Source organism: Rhineura floridana, chromosome 4 (genome assembly GCF_030035675.1).
Source record: "Rhineura floridana isolate rRhiFlo1 chromosome 4, rRhiFlo1.hap2, whole genome shotgun sequence".
In the NCBI taxonomy this organism is placed as follows: domain Eukaryota; kingdom Metazoa; phylum Chordata; class Lepidosauria; order Squamata; family Rhineuridae; genus Rhineura; species Rhineura floridana.
The window spans coordinates 8,406,170-8,424,266 of NC_084483.1; the positions used below are offsets into that span (position 1 = coordinate 8,406,170).

The window sequence follows — 18,097 nt, forward strand, 5'->3', positions numbered from 1 at the left end:
CCAGCTCTCCCTTTTGCCCCACATTGGCTACAGGGCTGGAGTCATAGTAGATAGCTTGATGAAGATGTTAACCATGCTGTGAAAATAGAGAATTCCACATTAGTGGTCATTTGAAAAAGGACTGAAAATAAAACTGCCAGTACCATAATGCCATCTTAACTATAGTGGGACCACACTTGCAATACTATATACAGTGCTGGCCACCTCCCCTCAAAACATTTGGGGCTTTTTAGCTTGGAAATAGGTGAGTAAGGGAGGCGGATGTAATAGAGGTGTGTAAGGTTATGCATTGTGTGGAGAAAGTGAATAGCGAGGAGCTTTTCTCTCCGTCTTCTAATGCTGGAACTCAGGGCCCCCCAGTAAAGCTGAATGTCGAAAGATTCAAGACTAGAGAAAGGACTTTCTTACAGTATGTCCAGTTCAATTATGGAACGTGCTTCCACTAGATGTAGTGGTAATCGCCAAGTGGAATGACTCTAAAAGAGAATTTAACAAATTCATGGAGGGTATGACTATCAACAGCTACTAGCCATGATGGTTATGTTCTGCCTCAGCTGTGAGAGGCACTGTTACTCTGAATATCAATTGCTGGGAATCACAAGTGGGGAGAGCTGTTACACTCTGGTCCTGCTTGTGGGCTTCCCATAGGCATCTGGCTGGCCGCTATGAGAACAAGGTGGTGGATTAGATGGGCCTTTGCCCTGATCCAGCAGTGCTTTTCTGTCTTATGTGGCAATCTTATGCTCACGTGAGCAAATTACTTGTAACACAAGTATCTTTCATGTAGGATTATTGTAATGGGTGAAATAGTTTGTAGTTCACTCTCTGCACCAGTTACAGGTTAAAGCTAAAACTTGTTTGGTCCTTGCAATAATTTTTTTTTAATAATACATTGTTCAGTTATGCTAACAACACTTTTATTTTATGATTTGCTGTTTCCAGGGCACAGACAGAAGCTTGATGACTCTAAACCTAGTTTGTTCTCTGAGCGCCTCAGTGATTTAGGGCGCATTCCTCATCCCAGTATGAGAGTAGGGGTCCCGACTCAGAGCCCACGGCCCCCTCTGAACTCTGCACCAAGCCCTTTTAATCCACAAGGACAGAGTCAGATTACAGGTAAGAGACAGAACCATGGGCTTGTATGGGCCATGGTAATACTTGATCGTAGTAGGCCTGTTGTTTCAAAATGTAGAAAAATAAGACTGTTGCAAAGTGAAAGGTATAAGCAAAGGTAAGCTAGTTGGGAACAGATTAGTCTTTTTCTCTGAAGTCAATTTGGGGGGAATTAAATTGGAGAATACTCATCTTTGGGGTCACATTCTTGTAACTGGTCTACATGCATTGATAAAATATATGTAAATTTTCCATTTACATATTTATTTAGGATTGCTGTTCAGTATGCTTTGCACAGCATTGTCATTGCCAAACAAGTACTACTTTACCCCATTTATTATTTGACATTATGGCTTCTCTCTAGTATCCATATCTATATATCACTGTCTCAATAAACTATAAACCAGCCTGTGCTGAGAGTTGTATACATTATATTTTCAAGCCAAGAAGTTGGTTCTGCTGTTCAAAATAGAATGTGGGAAGAGAAAGCAGAGAAAATCTAAAGCACTGTTACATTTAAAAAGCAGCAGCAGCAAATTTAGACCAATTATTATTTAAAACACACACACAGGGATGAGTGAGTTTTGTTTATCTACAATTTTATTTTAATGGTCCCACTCAAAGGGGGGTACATTTTGTACAGAAAGAAAAAGTTAATGAAATGCAGCCCTTATTCCTGCACAGGCCCAATTTTTGTTTTATAGTTTTGAAAAAGGAGCTGTGTTTTAAATTGTTTTTAAAATGTGTTTTAAATTGTATATTTGTTTTAATGTTTTTGATTGCTGTAAACCGCCCAGAGAGCTTTGGCTATGGGGCGGTATACAAGTGCAATCAATCAATCAATCAATCAATCAATGTATGTCTTTAATTCAGGACCTATTTGCAGATACTACTAGTAGTGACATGGGTATCTAATTGTTGTAACTCACCCTGAGTGATGCAAATGCATTAGAAAGCTGCGGTATAAGTTTTTAAAATAAGTAAATGAAATGATGTGATCCTTAATTGGTGTGGTACACATATGAGGATCTGAATTATGTGGGTTGGGCCTAATCCCATGGTTCCTTCCCACTTTGGAAGGGAAGTAAATGACTGAGTGGAAAGGACGCATCTGCTTGGTCCTGCCCATGCAATTCTGTTATTCAGATGCATATCACAAAAATGTGGGATTCCACCATGAGGAAGTGGCCTCCATTCTGCTTTCTGCATGTGCACAGGACAGCAGTCTTCGTTTAATTGTCATATAATATTATACCAGTGACTGAGAACAAGTTTTCTTCCTGACACCATATGGTTTTCATTTTATATTGTCACACAGATGGTCCCTAGAATCTCTTATAACATTTAAAATGTCACATGCTGTTCTTGTTCAGATAAATGCTTTCTGTAGAAAACCTGCTGCTGGGTTAATATTTACAGCATACCACTTTTTGTTTTGTTCTGAGTCAACAGCAGCACATTAATATCCTGTAAACTGTAGATGATGTTCAAATGAATGTGAGTAGTGAATACTATAATAATCTTTGGAGTTAACTATTCATTCTATGTAGCTAAAAAGATTGCAGTGGAAATATTTCAAAATCTCTTCCAAATATGTGCAAGTCTGCTGATAAGTAATAGTGCAACTTGCCCGAACAGAGCAATTTATACTGAGGACAACACACATTCCTTGCCAAACATTTGAAATGTGCTTTGCCTTTTTGATAGTGATTATTTCTGCCATGCTTGAAAGTTTGCATCTACTTATATAGCTGCATATTTCTGATGCTGCAGTTTGTGCCAAAATCCAGTCTACTTTTGCACCTACTGTATTCCAAAGCATTCTGTGCTGAAAGATCACTGGAAGAAATACTTAGGAAGGAAAGAAGGAACACAAACTTTGATTTATAATAATGTAGAACTTGTAACATTACCACAATACTAGTTTTTCTACTATCCCATCAAAATAGTTAGAATGGATTCTAGTTTTTTTTCCAGTTAGACCCTTTGTGCCTTTCTGGTGAACGTGCAGCATTTTAAAGCAGAAAGCCTCCCGCTTTAGAGCTACTAGTGCTACCAGTTCTAATTTTCATAGCATGCACTTAGTCAAGTGTTTTGTTAACTATGGCAGTAAAGATTCTGAGTGTACTTCTGTACAGTCAGAAGTAGTGTGATGCTCCATGTACTTCAAAATAACATGTCTAGATGGCATTCTGGCATGCTACAGAACATGATGCTGTACTGAGAAATTACTCCAACATCAGAACATGATGTTTAGAACTTCTTTATAAGTTAGATTTATTTATGTATTTATAGCATTGCACACTATCTATGCACATGGTACTTTACAAAGAACTGGCTTGACAGGTACCCCCTAACAACAGAGGAAGAAGAGAGAAATGGAACCAGGGCTAAACAGAGAAGAATATTCCATTACTTCAATTGCACATACTTTGGTTTAGTTACAAGAGGGTATTGGGACTAGATAATTAAGACAAAAAAAATCAGTTTCTGAAAAGCATAGACAAACACACTTGTTTCCTTTCTAAGAACTACTCAGTTAAATTACTTATTTTATTCCAGGTGTGGCTTTCTACAATTAATTCATGATTTACTATAGATAGTATTTAATATCCCGGTCAAATGCTATCTGAATAACAAAGAATTAGATGTTGATCCCAGTATTACATTTCCTTTTCTTTCCATGTTCTGTATTTTAGTTCCTATTCAATCCTTTCTGGCATGTATTTATATTGTATTTACAAATGTATGCTCTCTCTCAAACACACATATGCACGCACGCACACACACATATTTAGAATGTGGCAGCGCAAGTTATAGATTGGTTTTAGTCATTTTATTCAACATGGCATTTTAACTAGTGCACTGCAAAAGCAACACAGAAAGGCCATTAAATACCAACCATCCAATACGTTTAGATTTTTTCTGGGGAAGTACAGAGCCAAATGAAAACCAGTACATTGTTCATAAATAAAACTATTATTCATTTCATTTATTTCATTTTTAAACCGCCCATAGCGAATAGCTCTCTGGGCGGTGAACAAAACAAGATTAAAATACAATATTACAATAAAATTACAATAAAATCAGCAACAAGTTAAACGAAAAAAAAAATTAAATGAAACACATTGAACATTAAAATGCCTGGGAGTATAGCCAGGTCTTAACCTGGTGCCTAAAAGAAAGTACCGAAGGCGCCAGGCGTATCTCCACAGGTAGGCTGTTCCACAGTTCGGGGGCCACCACAGAAAAGGCCCTAGATCTAATAACAATCCTCCGGGCATCCTGATGAGTTGGTACCCAGAGGAGGGCCTTGGATATTGAACGAAGTGAACGGGTAGGTTCATAGCGGGAGAGGCGTTCCACAAGGTATTGTGGTCCCACACCGTGTAAGGCTTTATAGGTCAAAACCAGCACCTTGAATCTGGCTCAGAAACAAATAGGCAGCCAGTGCAGGCGGGCCAGGACAGGTGTTATATGCGCAGACCAGCAGGTCCTCGTTAACAACCTGGCTGCCGCGTTTTGCACTAGCTGAAGTTTCCGAACGGTCTTCAAGGGCAGCCCTACATAGAGCGCATTACAGTAGTCCAGTCTAGAGGTTACCAGAGCGTGAACAACTGAGGCGAGATCGTCACTGTCCAGATAGGGGCGTAGTTGGGCTGCTAAGCGAAGATGGTAAAACGCATTCCGTGCCACCGAGGCCACTTGAGCCTCAAGCGACAAGGAAGGGTCAAAAAGGACCCCCAAGCTACAAACCTGTTCCTTCAAGGGGAGTGTAACCCCATCTAGAACAGGATGAACATCCACCATCTGGGCAAGTAAAGAGCTCACCAACAGTGTCTCAGTCTTGTCTGGATTAAGTTTCAGTTTATTAGCTCTCATCCAGTCCATTATCGCGGTCAGGCAACGGTTCAGCACATCAACAGCCTCACCTGAAGAAGGTGAAAAGGAGAAGTAGAGTTGCGTGTCATCAGCATACTGATGGCAACGCACTCCAAAACTCCTGATGACGGCACCCAGAGGCTGCATGTAGATGTTAAAGAGCATGGGGGACAAGACTGACCCCTGAGGGACTGCACAATGGAGAGTCCAGGGTGTCGAGCAATGTTCCCCAAGCACTACCTTCTGGCGACGATCCGCTAAGTAGGAGCAGAGCCACTGCCAAGCAGTGCCCCCAACTCCCAACTCCGCGAGCCTCCCCAGAAGGATACCATGGTCGATGGTATCAAACGCCGCTGAGAGATCAAGGAGAATCAACAGGGTCACACTCCCCCTGTCCCTCTCCCGACAAAGGTCATCATACAGGGCGACCAAGGCTGTTTCAGTACCAAAACCAGGCCTAAAACTGGATTGAAACGGATCCAGATAATTGGTTTCATCCAAGAGCGCCTGGAGCTGACCGGCGACCACCTGCTCCAGGACCTTGCCCAAAAAAGGGACATTCGCCACCGGTCTATAGTTGTTCAAAATATCTGGGTCCAAAGAAGGTTTCTTTAGAAGAGGTCTCACTACTGCCTCCTTGAGACTACCAGGGACTACTCCCTCTCTGAAGGAGGCGTTTATCACCTCTTTGGCCCAGCCGGTGGTTACAGCCCTGCTGCCTTCACCAGCCAAGATGGGCAAGGATCAAGGGCAGATGTGGTCGCCTGCACCATTCCAAGCACCTTGTCCACTTCCTTGAGCTGCACCAACTGAAACTCATCCAACAATGAAGGACAAGACCGCGCTCTGGACACTTCAATGGAGTCATCTGTCATAACATCAGAGTCTAAGTCCCGACGGATGCGAGCAATCTTATCCTGGAAGTGCTCCGCAAATTCGTTGCAGCGAGCGTCCGATGTTTCCTTAGTATCAGGAGGGCCAGAATGTAAAAGCCCTCGTACCGACTTCCGGGAAGGGTGACTTAGCCTGTGCCTGCTTTTGAGACGGGCTCCTGCCTCAAAAGAAGCTTATTCAGATATATCAGTCAGTTTTTTCTTTTTTTTTTGACTGATTAAACTTCTCCCGGGTAGGGAGAAACGAAGAGATTAACCTCAAAGCCTATTTTTGTTGGGACGACCAGATCTCATTAATTTATGGGACGAGGTCCAGCCGACGAAGGTGGGACGGATTTTTAACAGCAAGCTCTATCTGATAAAGCGAACGTTCACCTTATCTTCTAAGAGAGAACGCACTAACAGGCAAGCACCCTTCTTTCTATATTTTTCTTTTACTTGACTTAAATTGTTGCTGTTTAAAAGAGATTTGCCAGATTGATCAGTTTTTGACATCTCACTGGGGAGCCATAACTTCTCTCTGCTACGCACTAATTAATAGCTTATCTCTGTTTTTGTTGCAAAAAGCTGTCCTGGATTTGCATTCTAAAGATATACACAGAAGAGGGATTTCTATTCCAGATTTTTATTTTGAAAAATATTATACTGTTTTGAGACTACTCTCTTTTTGGTCTATTTTATTTTGACGAATCTGTTTCTTGACGATTGCCATTAATTGTTTCGATCCTGGGAACTGCATTTTGTTTACTTAACTATTGGAGAGATAAGGCTGTCTGCTCTGTTTATACTGTGATGTCACCAAGTTTGGAGTATTAACCCAATTGTTGCTGAAATAAGAAGTGGTTTTCCTATATTTTTCTTTTAAAATGGCAATTAAGAAAGTGGCTGAAAATCTGGAAATAACTATGTTTCAGAAAATAATGGATGAGATTGAGATAATGAAAATTGAATTGAGTAAAATGAAGCAGGAGATTAAAGATATAAGGGTCCCTGTGAGAGAGGTGACCCTGGAAGGGGTCCCTGTGAGAGAGGAGACCCCAGAGATTGGAACAGGGGTCCCTGTGAGAGAGGTGACCCCGGAGACTGGAATAGGGGTCCCTGTGAGAGAGGAGATCCCGGAGATTGGAACCAACGTGGAACAGGAACAAGATTTGGAGTCTATGGACTTTAGAAATAAAATCTATTGTTTGGAACTCAATGTTATCTCTGAAGAAATGAATGAAGATTCTAGAGATAAAGTTATCAATGGCATGGATAATCTTCTGGACTGGAATGATGTGATGGAGCCCAATATAGAGAAAATCTATGGAATTAACTGCAGCCATGTGACAATGGAAAAACTTTTAAGAGATGACCCAGTGTATTTTGAAAAAAAGAACAGAGATATGATTTTACAGCAGTATTTCAGCAACCTATTCAGAATGGATGGCAAGAAAATATTTGGGATAGAGGTAATCCCCATCAGACTCTTACTATATGACTATGGCTTTGACAGCAAGATTATTATGGAATACTGATAATGGAAGATTGGATATTGAAATTACTGGACTTAACAAGACTACTGAAGATGGAAGATGGAAAATGGAACTAATAGAGATAATAGAACAATGGCTACTGAAATTATTGAACCTAACAGATTCTGATGTGATGGATTAATTGAAATGTTTATTTTGACTATGGTTATGACAATAAGATTATCATAATTAGTAATGAGATGGATTAATCGATATGCTTATCTGGAAAAAAAAAAATTGATAGATATATTTCTTAAAGAATTGAAACCTCTCTTTGACTTTTTGTGGAAAGAATAAAGTAATGTTTATGAGATTTGATGATTAAGTAAGATAACTACTGGAGGAAAGTGATTTTATAATATGACTTAAGAGACAGGATTGTTATATATTATAGACTTATAACTGATTTGATCTTTGACAAATGGGAAGTCAATATTTTACTCTTTATTTTTTATTTTTGTTTTTTTTTTCTTTTTTTCTTTTTGTTTAACTATTTTTGATTTTGTTTTTTGTCTTTGAATGTTTTATGATTTTGTCTTGTATGTTTTATGAAAATCTGAATAAAAATTATTGAAAAAAAAAAAAATAAAAGCCCTCGTACCACCCTAAAAAGCTCCGCTGGGCGGCAAAGAGATGATCTAATGGTGGCAGCAAAATATGACTTTTTTGCCGCCCTAACCGCTTTTACATACAACTTAGTGGAAGCACTCACCAAAGAATGACTACATCCGTCAGGAGTTCGCCTCCACTTGCACTCTAGCCTCCTTCTCTCTTGCTTCATCACTCTCAGCTCTGGGGTATACCACGGTGCTGTTTGAGTTCTGCACCGAAGGGGGCGCGTGGGAGCGATCATGTCAATGGCCCGGGTCATCTCCGCATTCCACAGATCGACCATGGCCTCGACATGAGCGCCAGTGCTATCTGCCGGAAAAACTCCCAGAGCGCTCTGGAAAGCAACAGGATCCATAAGCCTCCGGGAGCGGACCAACTTAATAGGTCCCCCACCTCTGCAGAGGGAAAGGGTTGCTGTGAGTCTAAAGCTCAGCAAGCGGTGATCTGTCCATGACAATGGAGTAGATGAAAAATACCCCACCCTCAGATCACCATCTCCATGACCAGTGGCGAAGATCAAATCAAGAGTATGTCCTGATACATGCGTCGGGCCAGTAGCAACTTGAGACAGCCCCATGGTTGTCATGGAGGCCATGAAGTCCTGAGCTGCCCCGAACAAGACAGCCTCGGCATAAATGTTGACATCCCCCAGTACCACAAGTCTGGGGGATCTCAACAATACCTCCGAGACTATCTCCGTCAGCTCAGCTAGGGAAGCCATTGGGCAGCAAGGTGGGCGGTACACCAATAGTATTCCCAATCTGTCTCCTTGGCCCAGCACAAGATGAAGACACTCCAAACCAGTCGCCGTCTGGACAGGGTGCTTAGTGAGAGAGAAAGAACTCCGATAGACCACAGCAACCCCGCCTCCCCGGCCCTCAGATCTACCACAGTGCTGCACCGAATACCCAGGTGGGCAAAGCTGGGAAAGAGCAACTCCTCCCTGCTCACCCACCCAGGTTTCGGTAATACACACAAGGTCGGCACCCTTCTGCACAATCAAATTGTGGATAAGGGGGGTTTTATTAACGACTGACCTAGCATTTAAAAGCAGCACCTGGAGATCCGAGAGCTGGCTGACAGTACAACCAACAGTCCTGTGGATAGGAGGAGAACCGGAACAAGGCACAGACACAACTTGTCTGGGATGAGTTCCCCTTACCTGGCACGTTCTCCTCCCAACGCCATACCTCCCATTACCCGTCACAACGTTAATTGGGACCCCCGAAAATCTCCCTGCGAGGCCCAAGGCATGTTCTCCCAGGCACATCTTAAAATAAATCTAATACAGCAAAACACTTAAACAGCATAAACACAAACACACATTCACTCAATCTCATTCTCACAACAACAGACAGACAATCAAACAAATTAAAATACAGCCAAACTTATTGCAAGTTATAAAACGGAGGGGAGGCGTTCCTGATCCCAAAAATAACGCTAAAAGGTGATTAAAAGGTGTTAAAAGAAACATATGGTGGCGGAGCTCCAGCCGTAGCGAGCTCTTACGCCGCCATCTTCATTATGCCCAGCAGCAGATCTTCCCAGTACAAGCAGTTCAATGAGAAGCGCAGCAATGATGACAATCAAAAGAAGACAGGAGCAAACAGCAATAATAGCTCTCACTCCCTGGGCAGCTGGAACAAATGCTGTGTGTAAGAACCAAAGTAGCAGCCACAGCTGCTCTCTTTCTCTAAGCAACAACAATGTTCCTCTTCCTGTAGGCAAAAAGGTCTCCACACGTCCCTCAGTCAACATATCCCTCCAAAGGGTAGATGGAAAAAATAAACCACGGCTGGCTAAGGTTCCTGGGACCCAATCCTGCAGGATATAGTGCAAATCAAACAACAAACAACAGTATTATCAACTCAAAGTTTTGTGCTGGAGTATTTGCTGCCCCTCCCCGCCCATCTCACAAAACATCTCTGTATATAAAACACTACTGGCCTGTTTTGACAGTGTAGTGTTTCATCTTAGATGGATTTAAAAAAACAACAACCCTGTTTTTCTAAGGTATAACTGGCAAGGTTTATTCTATGAGACAGGAGAAGCCAAAAGTATGACGGTAAGAATGTGGTCAGGGTGCCTGGTGGAATTTCAGTGGAGGCGTTATAGTAGCAAGTATAAGTGAGAATTAAGTGAGGTTTCATGCTTCATCACCACTGTCCTAACATCTGATCTATAGGCAATCTGTGACTTTAATAACTGACATAACAGCATGCAAAGGCCAGTGGTCTGAACCATGAGGAACCTCAGCAGGTTTCTCACACTTAGGGAAGTCTGTTAACTTACAATGTTTAGATTAAAAAGATGTTTGGCTGGTGTATTTATGACCAGATCTATGTTTCTTCTGTACAGATTCTGTTGCTGTGCCATGCTTCTTGATGTGGAGTATGTGCTATTATCAGCTAAAATTGTTTTGACAGTATTATGAGCTAAACCATTAAATACTATAAACTTAAGCTAGCAGTCAGATTCATAGATGCCTCTGTTTCTGGCTATATTCAAAAATCTGAGCAGCAGAACATGCAAACACACTTTAACATATGCAAGCTGCCTACTGTGCTGCTGCGGTGATTCTTTTTCCTAAGGGCAGAGCTTGGAAAAGTTACTTTTTTGAACTACAACTCCCATCAGCCCCAGCCAGCATGGCCACTGGATTGGGCTGATGGGAGTTGTAGTTCAAAAAAGTAACTTTTCCAAGCTCTGCCTAAAGGTATATCTACACTAGACTTCAGGTGGCTTCTTCCCTCCATACAGATACGCTAGGAAATGTAGTTCAGTGCAGGCAACTGGGGAAATCTAACAGAGGGAGGAAGCTGTCCTCCCAAAGGCCTTGACATGTTTAATGCAAATTATACAGTCACGAGAATGGCTGTATACTACAGCCAGCATGGATTTTTCACATTCCGCAATGTTAAATTGAAAATACCCCCCAAGCCATTTTGATGCTTCCCATAAGCTCATTTCAAAATAAAACCTTACAAAACGTATAGTCCTAAACTCAGAAACGCTTGCTTAACAACATTCTCAATTTTCATGGTGATACATAAAACAGTCAGAGAGAATCAGGAGTTCAAAGTCTAAAAAGAGAGAGGGAAAAAATCCAGAGCCCTTTTGGACTTTTTTCTGCCAGAGTTCTCATAATCTGTTGAAATTCATTAAAAATCAGCCATGTTCACAGAGTACCTGTAATCCTAATACTGACCTTGCCCCATACTCTGACCTTAATCTTCTGCAGTTTAAAAGTTAAAAAAATGCCTGGCTGATTTTTATTGATTTAAGAAATTTTGGCTTGAAGCCAATGATAACACGGGGCATGCTCTGTAAAAACCAACTGTCAGTGTTCTAAAAGCCTCACAGCTGCTGGGCTTGGCTAATCAGAGGGCCACATCCACACCAGACTTGATTTCACATGAGACAGTCATGGCTTCCATCAGAGAATCCTGGGGAGTGTAGTTTATGAAGGGTGTTGAGAGGAGATTCCTGTTCCACTGAGAGTGCTTCAATGGCCAGACCTGTTTAACAGCCACTCTGATTGAAGGTCTGTGAGGGGAACAGGGCGTCTCCTAGCGACTCTCAGCACTCTTCACTAACTACACTTCCCAGGATTCTTTGAGAGAAGCCATGACTGTCCAAAGTGAAATAACAGTCTGGTGTGGATGTGGCCAGGGACAGGTTTGGTTTAAATTTGGGTGGGAGGCTACATGTGCTTGCTGTAGAATAAAAAGGTGGGGGAAAGGCTGAAAAACAACAATACTTTTCACAATGTTTTCCTTTTGGAAAGCCACTTCCTTTCTGCCCAATCTCCTCCCCCTCCTCTCCCTGCCCCTCCCCCAGGTCAGTGTTGGACTATGACCTGAAAGACCAGGGTTCGAATCCCCACACAACCATGAAGCTCCCTGGGTGACCTTGGTCCAGTCACTGCCTCTCAGCCTCAGAGGAAGGCAATGGTAACACTACCTCTGAATACTGTTTACCATGAAAACCCTATTCATAGGGTCAACGTAAGTCGGGATCGACTTGAAGGCAGTCCATTTCCATTTTCAAACATGATTGCACAGAAATAAATCCCATTGGACTCAAAAAGCATGCAAATGATCAAACCCACCCTCCCTTCTCCTCCCTATCCCCTCCCTATCCCCTCCCTCTTGCCCCTTCCCTCCCCCTTTGTTTGCCCCTCCCTTCCCATCCACTTCCAATACCCTCCTTCCCCTTCCTCCCCTTCCTCCTCCTCATGGTCAGTTTTACCTTTTATCTTAAGCATGACTGCATGGAAGTAAATACCACTGAACTCTTTAAGCATGCAAATGATCAAACCTGTCCTCCCCTCCCCCTTCCTTTGCCCCCCTCCAATATGTCCCTTCCCCCTCCCCTTCCCCCTCCCCCATGGTCAGTTTTCCCTATCCTAATCATGATTGCATAGGAGTAAATCCCATTGAACTCAATAAGCATACAAATGATGAGACTTGCTTTTCCCCTCTCTTTCCTCTCCCTTCCCCTCTCCTCCCCTCTTCCTTCTTCCTCCTCCCTTGCCCACTCCAGCCCTCCCCCCTCCTCCCCGGTCAGTTTTACTTATCCTAAGCATGATTGCACAGGAGTAAATCGCACTGAATTCAATAACATGCAAATGATAAAACCTGTTCTTCTCCTCCGCTCCCCATCCAGCCTGCTCCCATCCCAGTCCTCCCCTCTGCATTTCCTCCCCTCCCTCCTCCTCCTCCTCCCCTCCCCATCCCCTGTGGTCAGTTTCCCCTATCCCAGAGCTTGGAAAAGTTACTTTTTTGAACTACAACTCCCATCAGCCCTAGGCAACATGGCCACTGGATTAGGCTGATGGGAGCTGTAGTTCAAAAAAGTAACTTTTCCAAGCTCTGCCCTATCCTAAGCATGATTGCAGGGGAGTAAATGTTGGCGATTGCGTGTGTAGGTCAGACGTGGTTTGAATCCAAAAGCCGTTTAGAACAGGAATAAGACAGGCCAGGCAAGTTTCATGTAAGAGTCTTTACTAGGCAAAGACATGAGACACATCTTCTCCATTGACATTTCTTCCCCCACTCCCTGAGTTCCTGCCAGTTCCCACCTTATCACACTCTCAGCCAGCCACTCTGACCTTGATTGTCTGGAACTCTATTCTCACAGCTTAACCCTTCTGCTTCAGGTTTCTCTCTCTCTGCTAAAAACCTTGTCTGTGAGTCTCACAACCTGCGTCACTGACCAACAGTAAATCCCACTGAACTCAATAAGCATGCAAATGATCAATCCATTCTCAGCAAACTTGAACAGGATCCCATTTCTTACCTCCCGGATTAAAAAGCAGGGAAATTCACTAATAGGCAAAAAACCTTGTGGTTTAAGAACGTAGCTATAGCCAACAGATATTTCTATCAAACTTTAAAAAGCAGGAAATTGGGCAGCTATACTGAATGCACACAGGGAGCAGTACACCTGACCTCCTCTCTGAGATATTGTACTGCCCTACAAATTGGTCAAAATGCAAACAGAATTTGGGTTGGTCTTTCACAGTCCAATCCACTTGCTGTTTAGCTTGCAAGAATTTGGTAACATGTGCCTCTGAGCATATGGTGAGTGCATATGCACCTGCAATCAGCCCAAATAATAGAAAGAAGACATGTGCTGTGCAGATCTTGTTTTAGCAGGGAGGAAGCAACATTATTAAGACAGTTGATATAGTTCAAATGGTCACTTTAAATATGTCTGATTTACTTTGCAATTTTAGTGAAGTTTCCTATAGGAAATCATTTTATTTTGTTTCTATTTCTGTGAGTATGTGAAGTACAACAACACTGCAGAATTTGCACTAAAGAAACTCCAAACATAATTATAGAATAATGGCACTGACTTCTGCAGAATAGTCTCCAGTGGACCTCAGAAGTGTCTCAATTTGCATAAGATAAAACAGTGGGAGGCAAAATATATTATAGCAAAATGCTAGGTGTGCTCTATGTTTTTAATTGACTGTGCCCACCTTGCCTTAAATGAAGTGGTTTAAACATAGCAGGCTCAAAACATGCATCCTCTTTTTCTCAACAGCTAGACTCATTGCTGAAGTAGCAACGTATTGTAATCAGTCTGATTTTACATCAAACTGCAGTTTCAGATTCAACTGTTAATGCACCCAAAATAGAAATAGAACATAACCTCCAATTTGAAACACAAAATGCTGTCTTCACCATAATATGACATTGGCCAATAAAAAGGCTTTGAAATTAATAAAATAAATTTGACACAGATTTCTAGGATGAATAATGAGGGAAATAAAATTTTATCGTTTAGATTCTCTGTAGAAACATTACTAGCACAGGAAAGAAGCAAAGTAAGAAGAACACCAACAAACATACAACAGTATAATTCTCTATCTTTGGAGATGGCAGGTGTTGCCACCACTCACCATATGCTCAGAGGCACATGTTACCAAATTCTTCCAAGCTACACAGCAAGTGGATTGGACTGTGAAAGACCAACTCAAATTGTGTTTGCATTTTGACCAATTTGTAGGACAGTCCAATATCTCAGAGAGGAGGTCAGGTCTCCTGATCCCCTGGTGCATTCACTATAGCTGCTCAATTTCCTGCTTTTTAAAGTTTGATAGAAATATCTGTTGGCTATAGCTACGTTCTTAAACCGCAAGGTTTTTTGCCTATTAGTGAATTAGAATCATAGAATAGTAGAGTATAAGGCCATCAAGCCCAACCCCCTGCTCAATGCAGGAAACTTGAAGGGAGGTGTTTTTTTTAGCCTTATCATAAGAAGAAAACATCAAACAAATGTAAGTTAGGGAGACAGTCAACATAGAATCCAGGTCACTGCTAGGCACCCTATCTGAGCTCCAATCCCTTGGTAGTTTTTTTCTGGTACTCCAATCAGCACTGGTTCTGGGAGTGCCATTTTATTTCCTCACAATGTTCCAGAGCTCCTAGACACCTAGTGCTCATCAGGGGGCTGCTGGTTGCCACTGCCAGGTAAGTCCATTAGGGCTAACACTCATTCGAGGTGGCACAGTAATAGAGGAGGAGGAGGAGGACCACCAGAAGGGCCTTTGCCAAAGGCTTCTTCAAACCTGCAATCAGCCCTGAGAGAGCTTTTGCAACAGCAATAGTTTGATTAGATTTGGAGTTTCTCAGCACTGGCCCAGAGAAACTTAGGAACTTCATACACCATTCAGAATTGCTTGGAGGCTTAAAATTCCCTTTGGAATTTGGGCAGTGTTTGCCTAGCTCTTTCTGAGTGGCAACAGGACATGGACCAAAAACCAGATACAAATTACTTAGCATTCTTTCTTCCTGTGCACACAATAGTTTTGTGTTCTGAGCTATAGACTACATTTGCTTACTTTATCCTTGCCCATCCTGGCTGTTAAAATTGATTCAGTCAGGTTTAAACATCTGAGTTAGTGAGATGATAAATCCTTCTCTTAGAGAGGGGTTCATGCCTGTGGTGTTAGAGGAGGCCATGGGGTGAGACCTCTTCTGAAGAAAATAATAATAATTAGATCCTACTGATGGAAATAACTATTGCTGGTATCAAACATTCATTTTTGGGCAGAGGTTGTCAGCATGTGGTGGAGGCAAAACTTCAGAGGTCCCTTTTCAATCTCTTTTTTGCTTGTGTCCTGCTTTCAGGACAGAAAACTGCCTTGGGCATCCTAGTGTAGGGATAATTAATGTGGGGCCCACCAGATGTTTTTTTAAAAAATATATTTTTACTTAAGTTTTCATATAAGTAATCAAACAATAACAAACATACAGAGTGTAATATACGGATTTGAAAAATGTTAGGGGGATTACATTTCATACTCCTAAGCAATCTCTATTAGTCACCTGTAATATCTGCTTTGTTTTACATGACCGAACAGTACCAGATGTCTAGTTTCCCACCATGGTGCAGAAGATATAACTGCATCACAAGGAGACATGGGTGGGCCCACCAGATGTTGTTGGATGACAACTCCCATAATCCTTGGCTGTTGGTCATGCTGGCTCGAGCTAATGAGACTAATAGTCTTAACAACAAAATATGGAGGATACCATATTGGCTACCTCTTTCTTCGTGGCTGACTTGCACAGGGAGATGGACAGGGGAGTGTGACTCTGTTGGTTCTCCTGACCACTCAGCAGTGTTAAGTACTATTGCCTGTGGTACCTTCCGGGTTACCTTGCGGGGATGGATATTGGGGGTGTGGTATTGAACTGGCTCTGCTCATTCCTGGAGGGCAGGACTCACAAGTTGGTGCTGAAGGATTTCTGTGCTTCCCTTTGGTTGGTGGCTTATGGGATTCTCAAGGTCTCTCTTCCCCTATGCTGTTCAACACCTACATGAAAGTGCTAGGAGAAGATCTGAGCTGTGCAGTCATCAATTTGCTGATTATACACAGCTCAATCTCTCCTATACATCTGATCCTTGGAAGGCAGTGTAAACCCTGGACCGCTGCTTGCTGTGAAGGATTAGGTGAGACATAACAAGCTGGACGTTAATCCAGGCAAGATAGAAGTACTGGTGGTGGGTGGACCATTTGATTCAGGTTTAGGGGTGCACCCTGTTTTGGATGGGATTTCACTCCTCTAAAATATCACGTCTGTGGTTTGGATATGCTCCTTGATCTAGTGCTCCTGTTCAGTGGCAAGGATAGTCTTAAAAAAAAACTGGTACATGAGATATGACCTTACCTAAAAGAGGACCTTGCCACAGTCATTCGTGCCCTGATGAGACTGCTATAATGTGCTCTATTTAGGGACTGCCTTTGAAACCAGTTTGGAAAATGCTAGTGCAAAATGCTGCTGCCAGTGTTTTTATAAAATGCCCATTTTTTAAAATCTGCACTAGTTGCCAGTTTGTTTCTGGGCCCAATTCAGGATGCCGGTTTTAACCTTTTAAAGCCCTAAATTGTTTGGGACCCAGATACTCTAAGGACTGCCTTCTTCCCACATGTTCCTCCGCACATGTTCGTTTCATCATATGAGGCTGTGTTCCATATTCCTCAGTCACCTGATTCCTGGCAGGTGGCAACAAGTTGTAGGTGGCACTCACCCTCTGGAATGCCTTTGTGGTTGAGGTTCACCAAGCCCCAACACTGTGAATTTAAGCATTTGGCAAAAGCCTGATTTTGGGAAGGCCTTCAGCTGAAAAACATTTATCTCCTTGTTAGAATATATTGAGGCTGTTTTTCTTTCACTGCCTTTATTTTGGATTTTTGGCTTTTATGTGTCACTTGCTGCTGCTGCTGCTGTTGATTTTGGATTTTTTTATTCTTTTGTGGTTGATATTTGTGATGGCTGTTTAATGCATTTTATGGATTTGGTTTTATTGTAAATATATTTTATTATAAGCTGATTTTAATTTACATTCTGAAGGAAATAACGGGGAATTCATGTTTGTGTAGTTATGAGGTTTGGTGCTATCACTAGTTTGTAGTGTTTCTAAGTCCCATGTGTACTAGCTGCTGGCATATACTAAATGTCCACCTGCTATCGGAACACACTACACAACTGGATTATGTCTTATGAATTTCATAGTTTGGAGAATATACACATATATTAATGCTGCTTAGCCAACACTTGTGGTTCATGGGAATCTACAGAGAGCTTTATGGATTCCTGTAGATGCCCTTTCTTCCTGACCTCATGACTATCACAAGTGACTGATCAGGCTTCAACAGTTTTAATGGGTGCCATGACACTAGACTGATTTGCAGTCCCACCATTTTCTCCTCCTTTCCAAAACACTCTTTAGTTTTTGTGGGTTTCATCCTTTTGCAAAGAACAGTAAGGTCATTAAGATCAGTAGCTGTGTTTTCTTTAAATATGTTTTTATTAGATTTCCATATAAGATGAACAATAACAACAATTTACCCCCCAACGTCCCCTGTCCCTCCACACACACACCTCAACTCCTGGAGGCTTAGCCAGTATATATCTGTTGAGCCACATAAATGGTAAGTACAGATCAATGACAAATAAGTTATGGCAGTCAGTTCAGCCCAGAAGTCCTTTCCACAGTTGGTCAATAGCTGTTGTAGCTGTGTTGTGATGCCTATAGGCAAGAGAAGTTGCCTATAGATGTTTA

At 42.1% G+C, this 18,097-nt stretch overlaps 1 protein-coding gene across 3 annotated transcripts in view; it reads left to right on the forward strand.

Moving 5' to 3' along the window:
• The window catches only part of RUNX2 (RUNX family transcription factor 2), a 213,098-nt gene that overhangs the window by 127,862 nt on the left and 67,139 nt on the right, over window positions 1–18,097 (forward strand). For 2 of the 3 annotated variants that reach the window (XM_061622345.1, XM_061622347.1), the window contains exon 4: window positions 943–1,116. The exons of the other annotated variant lie outside the window; for it this stretch is intronic. In XM_061622345.1, coding sequence (XP_061478329.1) covers window positions 943–1,116 — 174 coding nt within the window. The remainder of the gene's footprint in view (window positions 1–942; window positions 1,117–18,097) is intronic. 3 annotated transcript variants of the gene reach the window in all.